A 21251-nucleotide genomic window follows, 5' to 3' on the forward strand; every position below is an offset into this window, starting at 1 on the left:
AGTGGGGGTAAAGCGATGTTAGTTGAATTAATTATATGCCCAATTGTTTCCATAAAATTAAATTATTCATTAATCAGCTAAATTCCTGTTCGAATCACTTTAAGGAAATCAAAATTACTCCCCAAAATCTTGTGTTGCCTGCTGCATAGGCAACCGAGTCAAACATTCCAGCATTCATCATTTAGTATTCGAGGTATTCGAAATTCGAGGTATTCGAATATTCGAGCTATGATTTAATATTCGAATTCGATATTCGAATTCGAGAAATCTGCTATTCGACCCATCTCTAATATATAGGTATGTAGGATCGCTAAATGGTAACGCTGTAGTTGAGATAGTGCTCAGAAACAGCATCTGAATGTGTATGAAAAGCTTCCTGCAGTACAATGATAGGATAGTAATGACAAAGATAGAGACTAAACCGATCGATTCCATATAGGTTTACAAGCCTGCTACAGATTACAAGGCTGAAGATGTTGTGGATATCTACGAAGATATACATAATGAAGTAATAAAACAGGTAAAAGGTAAAGAAAATCTTATTATTAGAGTCTACAAGTATTTCAATTGATTGGACTTGAGAAACAGTGTTGTTGGAGAAGGCCTAGATGGAAGAATCACAGGATTAAGGAATCAAAACGTAAGAGGAGAAAGGCTCCTGAAATAATGTACAGATCACAAGTTAGTGATTACTAACACACAGTTAAAAATCACATGAGAAGAAACACATGGAAAAAGCCTGGTGATGAAAGAAGATTTCAACTAGTCTTCATTTTAGTACAGCAAATTTTTAGTAACCAGGTGGAGATACAGTGCCATCTGTAATTCAAGACCTTTAAGAAAGCAGTGATGAACATATGGCAAATATGAAGATCATCATCATCACTGGTCAACAATCCTAGGATTGGTTTGACGCAGCTCTCCACTCAGTTCTCCTATCAGCTAATCTTTTCACTCCTACGTATTTCTTCTCTTTCACATCTCTCTTTACTTGTTCCATATATTTTGTTCGAGGTCTTCCTTTTCCATTCTTGCCTTCCACCTGTCCTTCGACGATTGTCTTCATCAGGCCATCATGTCTCAATATGTGGCCTATAAGGTTATTAAGGCCTAATATGAAGATATGTAAACTAAAAGAGCCACCACATGAATGGGCATTCAAATATGCAGTGGATAACAAAATAGGAGCACATCTGAATAAGATGTCTGTGTAGGATAGCTGGTAAATATCTTTAACTTATCCATTTCTCATGGCCATTTTCCATCCTGTCTGAAAACAGCAATTGTTTCTCCCATACATAAAAGAGGTCCAAAGCACGACTCAGAAAACTATAGACCGATTTCCATTCTTTCAACCTTCTCTAAAATATTTGAGAAATTGATGTTTAACCGTATTGTAAATTACTTGCAACATTATAACCTCCTGCATCCAAATCAACATGGTTTCCGTGAAGGCCGATCGACAACTTCAGCTGCTTTCCAACTAATTCAAAGCATTTGCCAATCGATAAACAACCACCATCAGGTTATCGGTACCTTTTATAATTTAAGTAAAGCATTTGACAACATTGACCATTCTATACTATCTCACAAATTACTTGGTATGGGTATCTCTGGTATAGCTTATTCCTGGCTAATGTCATGTCTGTCAAATTGCCAACAACTTGTTCAATGAAAAAGTAAATCCGAAATGGGAATAGGGTAGTTTCCTTCATCAAAGAAAACGAAAGGCATTGACTGCGATTCGTTACCCACCATTACTGTCGGCGTCAAAATGATGTGCCGCTGTACTTTGCAAATTTATATCTGGACTTCAGTGCATGCCATACTAATGCATAATACGTCATTTTACAGGAAATTTTATTTTCAATTCTATTTAATTTTTGTATTCTAAAAAATTCAAAAATATAGACATGCGAGTGCAATAAATAACTCCGCACACCGTAAAATTAGCCGTTTTGTCAACTTCATGAACTTTGGAACTCAACCTAGGGAAAACTACTACTTCTACAGCATTCATCTTCCACAATAAGTTGAAACAATTAATGTAGATTAACAACATGACTTTTGTGTATTTTTAAAACGTATAATTTGTTGTAAAATGACGAAAATGTTTAAATACTATCTAGTCCTACAGTTTACCCCGAAGGAAAAAATGAAATTGATAGAAATACTTTTAATTTATTTGCAATTTTTCTATGATCCATAATCTATAATTTTATTTATATTTGTGAATGTCAATAACTTCTATTAATGTCATGTTGCCAAACGGGGCCGCACCAGGCCAGTCGTTACCAGGAAGTAAAGTTTAGCGCGCAAAACGTGGCAACGCAGCATTCGTTCGCTCCGGCGTATTTTTTTAATGCCTATATATAATCTATACTGCATAAAAATCATGCATTTTCGGATCATAGAAAAATTGCAAATAAATTCAGAAGTGTTTCTGTCGATTTTATTTTTTGTTTGGGGGTAAACTGTAAGACTAGATAGTTTTTAAACATTTTCGTTATTTTACACAAAAATATGCGTTTTAAAAATACGCAAAGGCCACTTTATTAATCTACATTAATGTTTGCAACATATTGTGGAAGATGAATGTTGTAGACGTAGTAGTTTTCCCTAGGTTGAGTTAAAAAGTTCATAAAGTTGACAAAACGGATAATTTTATGGTGCGCGGATCATTTATTGCACTCACGTGTCTACATTTTTTTATTTTTTATAAAATAAAAAATAAATTAAATTAAAATAAAATTTACCTTAAAGTGACATATTATTCATTAGTATAGCATGCACTTAAGTCCAGATATAAATTTGCTAAGTACAGCGGCACATCATTTTGATGCCGACAGTAGTGTATTCATAATATACAAATTATTTCGTTTTAGAAATACCGGTTTAGACGAATGGCAATGGTCCATTTTTATCCTCATTTGAAAAGGAACTTATTAGAACTGGCTAAGGTCGGAAAGTTTTCCTCGTTTAATTAGGTATTAATAATCCTTATTTAAGCCAAGCGCTACCAGCCAGCAGGGTACTCAACTACCCGGTAGCAGCCTGCGTCGTATCAGCGCTAAGCCTCGCCTCATGGTCACCTCACAGGGCGGCGCCGGGAACCAGAAATACGTCTCACGGAGAGATTTCCCGGCATTCATACTTACGCGTCGCGTTTTCGGGCGCTTGAAAATTTTCACTTTTCATTTAATCGCGAAAAATAGATATCGTCATTTAAAAATCTAAAAGCATGAAATACGTACTCCAGGAGTAATAATCTTTTGATTTAGGCAATAAAAAAATAATAGGAAACCACCCTATAAAAAGCTTTAGATATACACCACTTGCAGTTAGTTCCCCTACTATTTATAATTTTCATCAATGACCTACCCCTCTCTCCACCAAACAGTGATGTGGTATTGTACGTCCCTAAATTCTGCAGTTACTCCAGAAGTTCTTTTCTCGAACACAAAAAACTCAATAATACATACGTCTCAATGGTGTCATGAAAACAATCTTTCCCTTAATATCAATAAAACATCCTTCATGCAGTTTCACTGCAAAATATCTCCTCCAACAAGTAGTCCACGGCTAACTCTAAACAACAGCATAGTTCAACGTTCGTATTCAATTAAATTCTTGGGCCTCCAATTAACAGAGGATCTTGACTGGTCTACTCATGTTGAACATCTATCCAAAAAAGCTGCTACTGACATTTATATGATTAGGAAACTTAGACCAACTACCTCCGCTACCACACTAAAAATGGTGTATTATGCCAATGTCCATTCTCACTTGATGTACGGCCTAATTTTCTGGGGAAACACAACAGCAGCTGCAAATTATTATTTCTCATTACAAAAACAAGCTATCAAAGCCATTTTAGGTGTGTCCATTAGGACTCCAGGTAGGCCAATATTTGAAGCTCTTGGCATTCTTACACTCCCTTGTATATATATTCTGCAATGCTCTATGTTGGTTAAAAACAATCCTTCTCTATTCCCACCAAACAGTGACTACCATTCATACAATACACGTGGTAGAGGCAATATACATGCATTTGGGCACAATTTAGAGTATTTTAGGCGAGGTCCTTTCCACCCAGCTTCCCAAATATACAATAAGCTCCCAAGTTCTTTAAAGTCTCTTCTCCGGCCATTTTCAAAAGCAGATTATGTAAAATTCTTATAACAAACGGTATTACAACTTGACTGCATACCTGGAAGATATTCTCTAATTGATTTTTTGTGTATTGCATATATTGTAAATTTGTATATTGTATTAGTATTGTATAGAGTATGTATGTTTCCAATTTGACGAGTTCTATGTCACATGACCAGCGGAACAATAAATTTTATTATTATTATTATTAAATATTAAAAATAAAGATTGGAGGAGGCTGTAAGAGAAGTTATGCAGAGAAGAAGAAGCCAGAGAAAGAGATGAAGATGAAAGAGCCTTGGGTGACAGATAAAGTCCTGCACCTCAGTGCAGACAGGAGATAGAACAAAAATACAAAAACTGAAGTAGAACAGACTTGCTACATGAGCAAAAGGAAGGATATTTGTCCCAAAGTCTGGAAAGCCACAGAAGCATGGATGAAGGGCTTTTGCGAAGATATATAAAATAGTCTACAATAGGGTAAAGTGGAAGCTGCCTATATAATAGGGATGAACCATTTTGTGGAAAAGAGTGCAAGATGCAATACCATACGGATTAAGAATGAAAATTCTTCCTGAAAGCGAAGACAAAGGGAAGTCTGTAAGTTGAGCAATAAAAGTTCTCTTCACGCAGCAGTAAACCCAAAAATTGTTTACACTGGCGCATCTAATCACTGCAAAAATCTAAAATCAATCTTAGGATTGTTGGCTTATGGTGACGATGATACATATTTCCACATGACTCAACACTGTTTACTAGTCCTTGACCCATTTCAGTGATTATTTTCGAAAGGTAATATGTACAACCTTTGTTTGTTTTGTGTGGAAAACAACTAAGTTTTAATCTTTCCATACTATGAAATTTCAAAATACTTCAATCCACATATACTATCTCCATGAAATTGTGAGAATGATTGAATTGCTTTCTTCAAGAAAACCATCTGAAACCAATTTTTTGTACTCGAACATGGCCCCTGTCTTGGGGTGAGAAAAAAAAGAGGCATGTGGGAGGGGATAGGAGGGACTCTTAGGACTTTGGAAGGAGAGGAGGGGGTGAAGGACTCATCAATAGGCATTTGCACACTACATATTGTAACAATTCTGAAGGGGTAACACCTCAATTAACACTACATATTATCAAAACAATATAATTCACTCCACATTTTTTCTTACTTAGCTTCAGGCTTTGAATTGGGCTGTTTTCACAACATATCAGAAATAAGGATATGGCACTCCCCTAAGCTCCTAACAGGAGAATGGCGTGGCAAACATGCCACCCCAACATTTCCTTAGGGAGCCACATGATCTGCGGAAACTTCATGTAGGAGTTTAAATTTTCCGCTGCAGAAACATATGGTATCTGCTGTGGCTAAATGCATGTTAAAAATGCTTGTTAATATTAGTTTCACCAAATTAAATGAAATCATGTCCGAAAGAAGTTTACAGTTACTGAAGGATAATATACTTCCATCATAATCTACTCCGCAATTCACTGCAGATAAAAATAATTTAGGTATATAGCATTTGTACTAGAGATGTGCGAATAGTATCCGCGAATACTCGAATACCTCGAATACTAGAAAGTATTCGATATTCGAGATTTCGAATAGTTATGCGAAAAGTACCGACTCGAATACCTCGAATACTTTGAATTTCGCGTCATACACTGTCGCACGCACGTCGTTGGTAGTGACTCGGAAAAATGTAGAGAACTGTAGTCATTTAGTGCTCGCAGCGCCGTTTTACGCAAGTTGACGAATTGCATCAAATTCGTGGATTTTAGCGGTGAAAAGTGTTCGACGAGGGGAACCGAAAATAGTCGGGTGAAAAAATCCGAAAATCCCCGATTCCCCCCACCAGGAGAAACTCAGTGCCGTGGGATAGCAACCTTAGGGCATTTCCCACGATCCTCTATCCCCCTCCATTCAGCACTCGCCCCAACCACTCTGACGCTTTCCTCTTCTCCGAAATCAAACAAAAGGTCCCAGCTCGCGCAGGGATCGCATTACGAAGACCCCTGCTTTGAAAAAAATATCGAGTTACGAGAACAATAAAAACGTGTTTCACGCCCTCCCCCCTTTTCTCACCCACTGACCTTTTTCTGGCTACCTGCTTCGAAGTTCCCCATTTCTGGAGGTCAACTGCTGTGTGAGTACCGTGGGATACTTACATTAGAGCATTTCCCAAGGTCCGGTATCCCTCTCCATTCAGCACTAGCCCCCCCTCTGAGGCTTTCCTCTTCTTCAAAATAAAAAAAAGGTCACAGCTCGCGCAGGGATCATATTACGAAGACCTTAGCTTCGAAAAAATACGCGAGAACAATAGAAACGTGTTTCGGGCCCTCCCTTTCCTCCCCCACTGACCTTTTTTTTTCCTACCAGCTTCGAAGTTCCCCATTTCTGTGGAGGTCAACCGCTGCATGAGTCATCTATTAGCACAAAGGGTGTCTAAGAATGACTTTCGTCAATTGATGTTACACCTTTATTGAATTGAAATATTAGTAATGTGCGCGTAATTTCAAAAAGAATAAGACCAAACACGACTTATTTCTGGCTTCATTTAAGCATTTTACGCAAATAAATAAATGACAAAATACGACTTAGCATTCTGGCGAAACTCGATATGAGCAGCAGAGCTTCTCGGAAGTTGATGCGGTATTTTATATATCAAGTTACAATTTATGAGTGGTGCTATAAATATTTATTGTTACAGTCCCAGACAAAGGGATATTTTCTCAGAATATTTGGTTTCTCCCTGATAGCAATTCCAATTCATCTTCTTATCTCGTGAGAACTCCCAAAGATGGACTGAAATTAATTGAAGAAAATCCGGTGGAAAAGAGCTTGTATTTTGCAAAATGCCTCAGATTGTCAGCTAGCACTTGGCAGCAGGAGTGGGGGTAAAGCGATGTTAGTTGAATTAATTATATGCCCAATTGTTTCCATAAAATTAAATTATTCATTAATCAGCTAAATTCCTGTTCGAATCATTTTAAGGAAATCAAAATTACTCCCCAAAATCTTGTGTTGCCTGCTGCATAGGCAACCGAGTCAAACATTCCAGCATTCATCATTTAGTATTCGAGGTATTCGAAATTCGAGGTATTCGAATATTCGAGCTATGGTTTAATATTCGAATTCGATATTCGAATTCGAGAAATCTGCTATTCGACCCATCTCTAATTTGTACACACCAATGCAATATCAAATCTGTGTCTGGCTGTCCCACCACTGCCAGGCTGAACTGTCACGGGACTGGAGCTAGGGGTGCGGAAAAGAGGTTTCTTGGACTCAGGTGGCTCCACTGAGGATGATGATGCCTTCTTTGAAAGAGAATGCTCCAAAATCTCATCTTCAACATCGGTTTCATCATCATCATCATCATCATACTGCAACTGAGATGGAAGGACTCTTTTTGAAAATGTGAACGGCTGCAATGCCGATTTAACCGGAGTATTTCCTGAGTTAGAGGATGCCTGGTTACCACTTTTCTCTCTAATTTGACCATGATTAGCATATGCCTAGAGAAAATAAAAAGATAATTTAAGTTTTTTTGTTTAAATATAAGCAATAACTCAAGACCTGTAATAGTCATATCAATAGTTTGGACATAAAATATTGCCAAGTGGCAATATTTTATGGCCAAAAGTAGTGTCATTTAACCCTGATATGGCATTATTTTGCCAACGGTAAATTTAAGTAAAAACTCTATGCAATACATTTGATGCATATTTTTTTTATTTTTCAATGTCCCTATTGTAAATATTTCATTCCATTCAATTGGAAAGTGACAAATTTCAATTGAATGTATGGAAATTAAATAGAATATGAGGCAAATTCAACTGAATTTCCATATATTCAATGGAAATTTGTCACTTTTCAATTGAATGGAATTGAATATTTCCATTAAGGGTAGGAATATGAGCAAGGGGTAATTCCCTACTTATACCCACGACGTTTAATAAAATATTTGAAGATCAATCTATCCATATATCCTCACTTTAATGGAAAAACATGGCTTACATATGTTTTGATATGACTTTTGTTACAAAAGCATGAACAATACAGTTAAAGATGATAAAAATCGAGAGTAAATTGTTCAAATTAGGGTATTTGCAGGAAACTGCTGAATTTACGTTATTACATTTGCAAATTTTACATGTCCCCAGCAATAACTTATGGATAAATTTCATATCAGTACACTTTGGAGTATATGCTGCGACAGCAAAAAGGCACTCATAAATAACATCACCCATGACAATAAATCAAGCAAAAGCATCACTAAAAATGGTTACTTAAGTTTTTACTGCAAAGGGTTTAACACTAGAACGATGGAGTGAGCCAGAGAAATTCATTCCTCAACCCTATTCAACAATTTCTTTTAATGAATTTTGCCTTTCGTGACTTTTCATTCACTTTTAAAATCTTTAGGTTAGAGTTGTCAGGATCAGCGAATGTTTTTTAGGAAATAAATGATAGTTTGCTTAGAAGGACAGTATGTCATAGCTAAAATGGTTCACACCATCATTCTAATGTTAAGTGAAAAAAGCTATAGAGGACCTAACATTTTCCTAGCAGAAATGTACTGCAAATCATTTGAATTTTATAAAATTTTAACAATGTACAGAACAAATGATTCAAGTGAAATACAATGATAGACTAGTAAAAAAATCAAACAATGGGAAATATGTATAACAAAATTTCATTCAGCGAAGGAGACTCGTGTAGCACATTACAGATAAGTTATATCTGCAGCCAACATCCATTATATAAAATGTGCATGCACTAACAGTTGATAGCATAGGCCATTTCAGGGCACAAATACTTAGTTGAAACACAAAAGCACATGTGCAATTATATTAAAAATAAATAACTAGGAAATTACTTAATGTTGTGCTGTACTTAAGAATAATTTCTAAGTACAAAGATAAAATTCATACCTTAGATTCTAGATCAACAGAAGACCCTCGGCTTTCAGCTTCAGAAGAACTTGGACTGTGCTTTGTTTCTTTACTAAATCGAAAACTTTGCAATTGAGGAATACGATTTTCTATTGCGAAGGAGCTGGTTGCTTGATTTTGTGTCCCAAACATTATCTTCAGTTTCTCTTGAAATTTATTTGTATTCCCAATTTGACTTTTCAAGTGGAAAATACCAACGCCTAGCGTAATATCATCATATGAAATGTTACGAGGACATAAGTTTTTAATAGGCGCCAAGCGTGAACAATCTGTAAATTTTAAACACAAACATTAGAATGGGAAGTCAAAAATTTTTATTATTGTACACAATAATAACTGAAATAATATAAGATTGTTCATAGAAGGGGTTGAAGGAGAAAAGATCTTGCATTAAACACCTGAGTCAGATATCAGTGCACAAGTGAAAGAAGCAATGACATACAGTCATATTATGAAATGAAAGAAGTAGATTTATTATAGGAGTAACAGTGCTTCACATTTTTGCTACCGAGAGGAAACCCGAAAAATACATTACCCCATAACTTTGCAAAGAATCATAGGAACTCAGAAAAGAAAAATGCTTTCTCTTCAACTATTCTTAGTCCATTAATTTGAAGCAATCAGTACAAAAAAAATTATAAAAACATCTAATATACATGTATCATTAGCTAATTAAATTATATTTTACAGAATATTAATTCCCGGAACTTTAATTTTTATGGAATGTGGGAGGAATTTGGAAGATGCTGGAATATCCCTTCACAACCCAAATCATCCACAATTTTTTATTTGCTTTGGTACATGAAGGGCTCTGCCTGGCTGCATAACTTATGAGCAAAGCAACAGAGGGGTTGTGGAGGAAAATGAGTGCACTAAGTCAGCTATGAAGTGTGTCAGTTGCTACAGCTACTAACTGCTAGGTGAAGTGTTTTTGATAGACCCTCAGATGCACATTTACTCCTGTACCTCTGATATTAACGGCACTTTGGCAGCTTGCCCGTGTCTATTAATCTGTCAGTCATGCATATGTGCATGCTTTTGAGTATGACCTCATGCCATCATTTTCCATTTTTATTGGAAACTCACAATTGCTAGATGGAATACCAAAGATTGGAACGAACTCATTCAAAATAATGAACATACTCCTCAATTAGACTTCATCATCTGAAAGCATTGTGTGTAGCAGGAATATAAGGATCCGGGTCTTCCCCAGCATACCATTAGGATGCATTTGTTGAGATTTCATCAGAGTGAGTTTGCTCAAGAATACGTTTTGACGCCTAAAATTTTCTTATTACCAGGGAGAAATAAATCTTCCCATTCCGTCAGCAATTTGAAGAGGGTCAAGAATGAAATTGCTCTAATTTATAGAGTGAGTAAAATAAGTCTTTTGAGATATGTTAAACGAGGACAGCAAATCTTCACCAGTTTTGTAAAATAGAATAGAAATATTTTTGTAGCAAAGAATATTTCTATGCCTTATAGCAGAGAAGTTTTGGAACATACCCACTCTACAGAGTCTTTAAAAAATAAAAAATAAAATAAAAAAATGTTTAATACTAATTCCAAGAACTTTAATTTCTAATTAACTTAGGTGCTGTGAGAATATGAGCATTGTTAATTCAACCATAAGATTTTATTGTAATTATAAATGCTAAGCATGATAGATGAGTGTGAGAAAGGAAAGGCATGCTATGGGCTAATTTAAATATCTCAATTGGGAAAAACATGGACCACTGGAAAAACAGACCAGAAAAGAATGGAAGCCTCAAGTCTTCAATCTTGCTGTAATTACAGTAAAACCTCTTCAATTCGTAATGGAGGGGACCAAAATTTGGGCAATTTAATGTATGGAGGTTCACTATAGAGAGGTTTTATTGATATGCACCATTTTTCATATCCTTTGGAAATGAAAGGTACCTACTGTCTTTTAAATCATTATATTTAAGCGTTTACATAAACATGCATGCATTAGTGAACATTTATTTATTATTTAATGATAACAGAAATTAAGCGCTATCATGTGATTTTTACCATCGTTCGAGAGAAAACGATGTGATCTCTCCTAAATAAACAGTCACTTAAAATGATTAAGATAGTTGATATCTTTTTTCTTAGTTACTGTTAGGTATGCTCTCATATGGAACAAAGTGGCCATAACCAGTGGTTTATGTGAAAATCACAGCATATTAAAGGTGTAAAAGAAAAAAATAAGCATGAAACATTTATTGCTGAAAATGTCATTCCATGTACGTAATTGCGGCTGCATTAATGGTCTCTAGCTGTCTTGGTACGATTTGCGGAGATAGTTAGGCTGTCTCGGGGTATCTCCTTGGTATGATAAGTGGAGGTTTTATGAGATAAAGAGGTTCACTACATAGAGGTTTGCCTATAAATTTACATGTAAATCTGACAGGACTGTAGGGGTGGTATTAAATATGGAGGTTTATGATGTAAAGAGGTCCACTACATAGAGGTTATACAGTATATTTATTTTTTCGTAAAAAGGCAGGAAAGCCCACACCAAAAAGCACCAGTCACGTACCACCTAGGTGAAGGAGGAGGGCATATATACCAGAAAAAATAAAGACATTGCCATCATCAACCCTGAGGATGTAGGGAAAGTCTCCTGATTAAATGTTGGCCAACATCATGCAGACCCTGACCTGGCTGGAAACCAGATAGCAGTTCATTCATAGAACTAGAAGTACACACACTATCGTCATCCCCATCATCACCAGAAACTTAGTCCCTCACCAGGGCCCAGCCTGCCTCATGGCAATTCCCAAAGGACTAGCTGGCAGAGACACACTTTGCTCTGGGGCCATGAACAAGAGGCCACTCAATGAAAAAATTGGTGGTAGGTCGGAACTTTGGTAGCTTATTGCTCAGCGCCTAGGCCATGAGGGAATGAGATATTGTGCCCTTCTTCATTTGTCATGTTGCACTGGTTCTAACCAAATTTAAACACATTCAAGGGAGGAAACTCAGTGCATGTATCTTGTGAGGTTATAGTCTGTTCACATTATGTCTGCGGGTGAGCTTTCGTGAGAGCCCGGACACTCTCGGATGGCTTCGCTGATAGGGGAGGGGTACTAACGAGAGAGAGAGAGGAGGAGCGAACATAACGTTGCCAAATGTACATAGCCGCCCTACTTTGTCACTGAAAACGTGTGAGTCATGGGTGGCCACGGGTATTTTGGCCCCGGCGCCGAGACTCATTTGGAAGGCATTGGGGATAATCCTTTCACAGAAGCCCATGACATTTTCAGCTACAGTGCTGAATGAGGCACCGTTGGTGGAAGGCATACTTAGTCACATACATGGAGAACGCGTGAGCTTTGGCAACACTGCTCCACGAGCAGATTCACGATGTTCACTCGGTGGAGGTCTGAGAGCGACTCACTGAGGCCACGCCTACTGTTTGCTGATTGGCAAAGGTAAAGTCACATGTCGAGAAACTTTCCCTCCCGTATTCTCCACTTGCTTTGGCCACACCAGATCACCCGCAGAGATAAAATGAACAGTGTATAATGGATCTTGATATTAACAGAAAGCCAGAGGTCCACAGTTGAAATGCCAGTCAAGAGGCCATTTTTATCATGGCAATTACCGTAAATTCATTCTTCAGCGTACTTATTTACATGGAATAGACACAATTTTAAATATTTTTATCCAAATGATAGCCTGGGCTAAAGTGGCATAAGTGCAAATAAAGTGGTTCAAACAGTAATAAGAGACATTACCGTCTCAGTTCTCGAGTGAACAAAGTCTCGACATATTCCACAATAGAAAACTAAATTTACCAAAAAGATTAAGAGGAAAATCACAGGAATATAGCTTTCAGTCACACTCTCAGAATAAAATACACAGACCTTTAAAATCCCAGCCAGGCATTAAATCAGCAACTGCTAATTCGACCAAAAATCCCATACTATGAAAATACCTTTGGAGTAAAAAGATTAAGTAAAAAGTAATACTTGCCCCCATTAATGGAAGGAGAATTGATGACTTTTTCAATTATTTGATATTTATCTGAAGTAAAGCCGAGACGTTTGAGGTCTACATGAATTCCCTTCTTAATAACTTCACCTAAATGGCCACCTAAAGTTGAGGGTTTCAGTCCTCTGAAAATATATGAAAAGTTATGAGCATGAGGTAAAACGTTTTTCCTGCAGTCTAAGGGTTAAAGTAAACTTACTTCAAGCATTTTAAATAATAAAATTAATAAATATCCATCAACTAACCTTTCTTCAGCTATTTGTGCCAAACTCTTATTTTCCTTTTGAAAGGCAACATAAGTGGCCCTTACGGTACCACTTAAAGAGGCAAGATCCAAACTGTCCTCCATTGCACGATTGCATGGATCCTGATCATTTTTACCACTTCTGGAGGACTTAATTTTAGGAAAGTTGTCCAGTTTTAGCCCATTATGCTTGCAGAAATCGAGGACCTTATCCACCAAAGGACTTCCAAACTTATCGATTCGGGCCTGATTAAAACCATCAACTGAAATTGTAAAAAAGTTTTTTTTGTTACATATTTTTGTATTAGCAATGATGATTAGTAAGATCATAAACAGCTTTCCTAAGCTTGGAATGAAAAAGTGACATACTTAAACAAGGAAAGCAAAGCATCATAAACATTGTATCCTAGGGACTGAAAATATTGATTCCAAATTATGTACTTATAAAATAAATATTCTATCCAAATATAAATAAAAATATATGTAAGCATAAGAAGAGCTAGCATGATAATACATGTGCATCACCACATTGTGCTGCTGTTCTCATGTAGCCTTTCAAAAATATTCAATGCAATGCACAACTTCTCAGAGAAATATATTTACTTTCTGTGATTTTTTTCTCATTTTTAAAATACACAAAATACCAACTGATAATAATGGGTTTTACAAAAGATGCATGTAAAGCACCAATGATAGGCACCGGAAATATGAACAACAATAAAATAAAAATTCAACTCTGTCGATCAGGGGCAGTCTGGGGTCATAGGGGGCCCTGCTTACTGGGGGATTCCGGGGAATATTTAAAAAAACTTCGTGCCCGGAAATGGAGTTTGACACTGTTCTGACTCATAAATAAAACAGGTAAGTAAAGGTAAATAAAAATAGCAATTTCATAAGAAAAAAATACCATGAAAAGCGAGAATTTCACAGCTTATAAAATTTAACAATGATTTACTGTTCTAATATGCATCTATTTTGTGACTTTGCTCCTTGAAACTACACTAAAATCTAAAAAAAAAACTCTAAAAATAACCTTTTTAAAAATCCTAATTTTCTCTTCTAACACCTTTTTTATATTTATCTATAATATATACAACCCGATGTGCAAGGCCGAAGCCAGAGGGGATCAAGGGGGATTGATCCCCCCCTGAAATGAAAAAAATTAAATAGATACTTTATGCTCGCTTGGTGCTCACACGACAATATTATATAGAGGTGCATGGACCAGTAGTCCAATGTGACTTAAGTCAATAATAGGGTAGTTTCCTTCATCAAAGAAAACGAAAGGCATTGATTGCGATTCGTTACCCACCATTAGTGTATTCATAATACACAAATTATTTGGTTTTTGAAATACCGGTTTAGACGAATGGCAAGGGTCAAATTTTATCCTCATTTGAAAAAGGCCAGATTGGCGCCCATGCGATTCCACTCCACGTGACGTCACAGGGACCAAGTTTCTACATGAGAGGATAGGAGTTATACATCGTCTGAGGTTACCAATGCATGCATGATGCACAGAGCTCAGGGAAACGTGTCTTAATAATCACCTATTAAAACTGGCTAAGGTCGGAAAGTTTTCTTCGTTTCGTAAGGAATTAATAAACCTTTTTTAAGCCAAGCGCTACCAGCCAGCAAGGTACTCAGCTACCCGCTAGCATCCTGCGTCCTATCAGCGCTCAGAGCCTCGATCAAGGTCACCTCACAAGGTAGGAGGGGGAACCAGAAATGCGTTGCATGGGCTTTTTCCCATCATTCCTACTTACGCGTCGCGTTTTCGCACGCTTGAAATTTTTCACTTTTCATTTAATCGCAAAAAATAGATATCGTCATTTAAAAATCTAAAAGCAGAAATACGTACTCCAGGAGTAATAATCTTTCGATTTAGGCAATAAAAAAATAATAGGAAACCACCCTATTATCTAAGCGAATTTGTAGGTGCAGTGTGTGAAATAATAGTGCTGTGAATTAGCAGAGAGGTGAGTGACATATGAGCCTCCTGAGGGACCACAGAATTGACATCGACACCGAGGAGTTAATTCATTTGGTCGCAGCAAAAAAAAGCTAGAGGGCTAAATTCAATTTTATAATTATATTTTCCTTAAAGGGTTTATAATAAATATGCATATTTAACTGTATAAGCTATTTTATTTACCTTATAAAAATAATTTTACATTTGTCTACTATTCCATAAACCCCCCCCAAAAATATTTTCTGGCTTAGGCCTTGCTGATGTGTGACAGATACCTCACTGACCACTGACTGACCACTCACTGATTCACGTATACAAATCCCCGACCACTTCCGGACGTGCTGGGAGGACGAGATTTTTACCCGAGGTGGGCAAAAAATATTGATCGAGGGGAAAAAATCTGAAAACTCAAAAAAGTCGATTGGTTTTCGAGATATATATTGATCAGAATTAACATTGGAGCCTTATGGGACTAAAACTTTTTCCATTTATTGCCTACTTGTAAATGTCTCAGGAACTTGAAATTTCTCTGACAGAAACAAGATTTTTTGCTCAATTTTTCGGTTTGGTTGTATTTGCCATTATTTTATTTAAGGTATTTTTTATAATTTTTTTAAATTTCCAATGCTTTTCTTAAGGGCCTATCTTTGGATTCTTTTTAAACCAACTTGCAATAATTGTAGGAAAAAGTCCTTAATGAATAAGATACAAGATTGTTTGCTTCATTTTTGGTGAGGTTTTCTTTGCAATATTTTGATTTTAAGTATTTTTTTTAATTTTTTAAAATTTCCAATGCTTTTCTTATGGAGCTAACTTTGGAATTTTTTTGACCAACTTGCAATAATCGTAGGTCAAATTCCTTGAAAAGTAAGATACTAGATTTTTTCCTCCATTTTTTCGCTATCTTAGTACATCCATTAGTTGAACAAATTTCGAGTAATTAACGATTATCGATTTTTATACATAGCACCAAATCAGCAAAAAAACAATAAATGTCTACATTTACATTGCCCTCAAAATCCATTTTTACACAAAAATATACTAAGACCAAAGAAAAAAAGACAAGAAACACCAAATTCAAAAAAAATATACAATTAGAAAGCCCTCAAAATTCCATTTTATCTATCCTTTTGATAAATATAGAGGCGTGAGTTGGAAATGGCTCAAAAAAAATTTCCTCCGGTAAGCCATTCAAATCCTCTATCCTCCGATGTAGAAAGGAAAATTTTAGTCTATCTGTCAGCTGCCTTGGGGCCTTAATCTTAAAATTATGATCCCTCCTCCCCAGATAACTTGGTCCTTTCAACCGCTTCGTTAGCTCTATATGTGAGTAATAAAGGAAAATTCATGGTTCCACTAAAGCTAGAGAGCTGGAATTTTTATTGTAGGCCGGCAAACACATTTTATGCAGGAAAACCCCTCGAAAATTCACGTAGCTCCCTGGAAGACCACAAAAAAAAAATGATTTTTTGCTATAAGTTACCAGTTATTGGTTGTTTTCGCATATTTTGGCAGTAATACCGTTCTCCTATGACTCATCGCTAAGGAATTTATTTGGACGATAGTGATAGTCAGTACACTCATTAGAACCCCTGGAAACTCCCCGGACCCCTTCAAAAACATTGATATAAGCTAATCGGGGTAACATGCGTCTAAATTCTGCCAAATGTTTCCCCTCGTAGCCTTCGCCAACGATGGGGGACAGCTGGTAGTACGCATTGCTTGGTGAGGAGTGAAAACCGTGGCGGCGAAGACGCCGCCGCCCCCTCATGAGGAACGGCAAAGCCGTTCCGAGGAAGTTGATGAGCAGCCAAATGGGGGTCTTGACGAGGGGGGAGGGTTCCGATAACCCTTGGGCGGCGAAGCCGCCCCTTCACGAGGAATGGTGAAGCCGTTCCGTGGAAGCAGTGGAGTAGTCGTACCTCTACCTCCGGTCGGCGAAGCCGACCCCTGACAAGGAACGGCGAAGCCGTTCCGAGGAGTCGCGGGAGGAACGGCGAAGCCGTCTGGTGGGGGCGGCCTTCACAAGGAACGGCAAAGCTGTTCCGAGGAAGCAGTGGAGTACCTGTTCGGGGGCTACTTCTACCTCCGGGTGGCGAAGCCGACCCCCTACAAGGAATAGCGAAGCCGTTCCGAGGAGTCGGGAAGGACGGCAAATCCTTCCGGCGGGGGTGCTTTAGGGGGCGCAGCCCCCTATCGAGCGCGTTTTTTATATAATCTTTTAACACGGACAAGGGGAGACCATGTATGTACCTTGCTCTGCCTTTTTCAATGCCATATTTTTTATGGCATTCGGAATAATGATAAAATCTCTGAACTGATAGTGGTCCCATTGAATGGGCCTTAGTTTGGCTGCAAGTAATTAATATTTTAGCACACACCAACCTTTGCTAGTGTTGTATTCATATCTCTGCATTCAAAAAGACACTTCTTAATTACCTAAATGCCGTTACGATGTTAAAAATTTTTTCTCATGTCTATGCTTGCTGAAATTAAAATTAGTGAAATACTTGTCGCCATATGATCAAAATGAAGACTAGAAAATATGCTACCGTGTCGAATCCTTGAACCCGAGTCCCCCCAGGTGAGGACCAAAGATGCTCATCACCACACCAATCTACCCAGCTTTAAGGAGATGCCCTATTTTGGGATTATAAAATGCTTGTTAAAAATATCGCTCGAAAATTAATTAACTACGGCCAAACTAAGGCCCATTCAATGGAACCACTATCAGTTCGGAGATGTGTTCACCATTCCGAATTCCATAAAAATACGGAATTGAAAAAGGCGGAGGAAGGTACGTGGTCTCCCCTTGTGAGTATGCTGTGAATAAAGGAACTAATGAAAATGCAGAATTTTATAACAGGAAAAGAACTTGGTTTCAATTAATGAATATTTTTTATCACATTTTCCACGCTTCATGATAGATACGAGCATTGTGGGGGCCCCCTAACTAAGAGACCCTCGGAAATCGCCAACCAGCCAACCTGGACAGACAGCCCCTGTTGTCAATTAGGTATGTATTATGAAAAAATTTTCAAGTGCCATTTTCAATCTGTAGCTATGGATACAACAAAATTTTAGAAAAACCATCAATTGTTTGTCACAGCTAAAAGCACTTAAGAAGGAAATCTGTATCTCTCTATTTTTTGCAACAAAGCCATAAATGCAATGTATCCACCGGCAACCAGAAATATGAGCTACTATTTCCTTTCTAAGTAGAAGTACTATGGAGCTATTATTAGCATTAAAAAACATGCATTCATAATTAAATGTTATAATAAAACAGCTTTAATTTGAGTTTTTTTTTAAGCCAACAAGTGATCTTTCTGATATTACATGGTTGCTCTTTCAAACTTAGGTGGCAGAGTTTAACAGTGTATAGTAGTAATTTGAGCACTGTGCATGAACCTCACAACAATATTTTCATATTTTTGTTCAGAATGAAGCAACTTGGACTGGGCTCTCCCATTGCCCCAAAGTGTTTTTCAGAAATTCAAAATGAATGAGAAGCACTCGAATAACTCCCACTCCCTGAATCTCCCATAAGAATATCTGGTTGATGCTCCCAGAAAATAGCTACTTCAAAGCAACCCCATATTTTCACCATACAGGCTCTCACCTAACCTTCATTCTAAAACATACCTCCGCTTAAATTTCCCACAGTAGAAGGGCAAAACCTGGTCATGTCCACCAGAGACTTATCACTTGCAACCATGTATGGCATACAGTTACTCATCAATGCCAGGTGATTCCTAAGTTCCATCAATTCCCCATATAGTTTGTGCTAGAAAAAAACACAAAATTCTCAAATAACATACTAAGCATAACAAATTTATCTAGCCAACATGGCCTTAATGACGAGTAACAAAGAATGAATACTATTTGCACACAAAAAACATAACCAATCAACCAAAAAATTAATTATTAACCTAAAGTAACCATTTAAATCACGAAGAACTTGGGTAGCTCACCAATAGTATAGGACCATAGCACATCATTTTGATATGTAGTACATACTACCTACTTTATTGTTGAAGGGAAAAATGGCAGAGTTAAGCTTCAGATGAGATACATAGAGCAGCTAATAAAGGACTTTTACACAGGGGATTAAGTACTTTTACATTTGAAAATTCAACACTGCTTACTAGTGCTATGAAAAAGTGGCAAAATCGGGTCTTGTTTAATAATAAATATGCTATCCAAAAAGTCTGGAGTATTATGTGACTACACAGTACATAATGAGTACATACTTTCACTAAGCCTGTCCTTAATAGGTCACATCATTCCGAAATAACAGCTACAGAACTCTCACCTGAAGAATTTGTTCATCCTTGCTTACTGGAGTATCATTACTGGTGGACTCATTAGTCACACTCTCAGTAAATATATTATCAGCAGAAAATGTTGGTAACAATCTGAAAAGAAGAAATTTAAGAATTTTTATAACATCTTTTTACATTTTCAATCAACCTGTATGCAAAAAGAAAGTGGTATGTAACTCATAAGATCAGCCTCATTGCTGTGTTAAAGTTTTACCCCTAGAAAAACAAAGATTTTTTGGAATAGTAAAGAGGAATATTAAGTACCACTTTCTATCACTCTCACTTTATTAAGAAACTAGCAGGCAACCCGGCATTGCTCGGGAAGGACAGTTAGATGATAACCACGACCCCCTAACCCCAATGTATCCCATGGTTGACTTAAGATTGAAAGAGGATGGTGAGCGAAAGATACTGAACTGTAAAAAAATCGAACAAACTATTTCCATATACCGCACACAGGATCAGCTTATACCCTGCTCGTTACGTAATTGAGTTACATACTTAAGTAACATATTCCCTACGAGTGTGCCAAGAGGTTTGGCTACCCAGCAGGATGTCAAACCACAGAAGTTGTTGACGAGACATAACAAATGGTAATGAGAAAACAATGCAAAAGAATGCGTGGGACATAACAGAAAGTAGCACTATGGGGTTCCGGAGCATGAAATGCACCCACGTATTAACTTTGGTTGAAATCCGTGCAGCTGAATGGAAATGCATAGTGGACAGACCAACAGACATCCTCTTTTGTATTTATAGAAGATAGATGAGAGATAGAAAATTTAATTGCAAAACTTTACTATTTACATAGTTGAAAACACAACATTCCACAATTTAAAAAAAGTAGAAATTGGACAATACCCCACAATAACTTAAAAATTATGTTTTCAATGATTACAATACATGATTAATACTAGGGATGAATGGATGCCTGATTTTTTTTCGAATCTCGATCCAGATTGGATCCTTGATTTCATGGGTCAGATTTTTGGATATTTTCAGATCCAAATGTTTTTTTAATTGCCCGCTATAATATGAAGTAATTATTCAAGTTTCTCCAGGGTAAATACAATAAAAGGAATGCTATTTTGATACCGTACACATTTTAATATTTTCAAATTTTCCTCACACACATTTCCCCTGAATTTTGTCACTTTCTCATTCCCCGAATTTTGTCTCTTGTGTTTCGGTCGCAAATGCTTCAGTAGTGGTGAGGTTGATTTTGCACTTCCTTGCGATAACTTCACGCCACAGTGCACACAAATAGCATATATTAAGTTATTCCAATCCAAATAGAAATGTTTCCCAACTTAGGAAGTCACTTTTATAAGTATAGTGTATCATGAAATTAAATTGTAACTGTGCAATCTGCAACACAATAAAGAGTTATTTAGACATATCATATCAGCAAACTGTAGGTATGGCCTCGGTCGGTCACTCTCAGACCTCCATCGAGTTAACAATGTGAATCTGCTCATGGAGCAGTATTGTCAAACCTCATGCGCTCTCCTTGTATGTCTTTAAGTGTGCCTTTCACCAACGGAGCTTCACTCAGCTGTGACAGTATCATGGGTTTCTGTGAAAGGTTTATTCTCAA

General features: G+C 37.1%; 1 protein-coding gene across 1 annotated transcript in view; it reads right to left on the reverse strand.

Annotated features, from left to right (window-relative positions):
- The window catches only part of LOC124159437 (Werner syndrome ATP-dependent helicase-like), a 47263-nt gene that overhangs the window by 3784 nt on the left and 22228 nt on the right, over positions 1 to 21251 (reverse strand). Inside the window, exons 12-17 of the mRNA XM_046535248.1 lie at positions 19645 to 19747; positions 18975 to 19116; positions 13359 to 13620; positions 13096 to 13238; positions 9091 to 9380; positions 7345 to 7671 (exon numbers count right to left, since the gene is read on the reverse strand). Coding sequence (XP_046391204.1) covers positions 7345 to 7671; positions 9091 to 9380; positions 13096 to 13238; positions 13359 to 13620; positions 18975 to 19116; positions 19645 to 19747 — 1267 coding nt within the window. The remainder of the gene's footprint in view (positions 1 to 7344; positions 7672 to 9090; positions 9381 to 13095; positions 13239 to 13358; positions 13621 to 18974; positions 19117 to 19644; positions 19748 to 21251) is intronic.

The sequence above is a fragment of the Ischnura elegans genome, chromosome 5 (genome assembly GCF_921293095.1).
Source record: "Ischnura elegans chromosome 5, ioIscEleg1.1, whole genome shotgun sequence".
Classification (NCBI taxonomy): domain Eukaryota; kingdom Metazoa; phylum Arthropoda; class Insecta; order Odonata; family Coenagrionidae; genus Ischnura; species Ischnura elegans.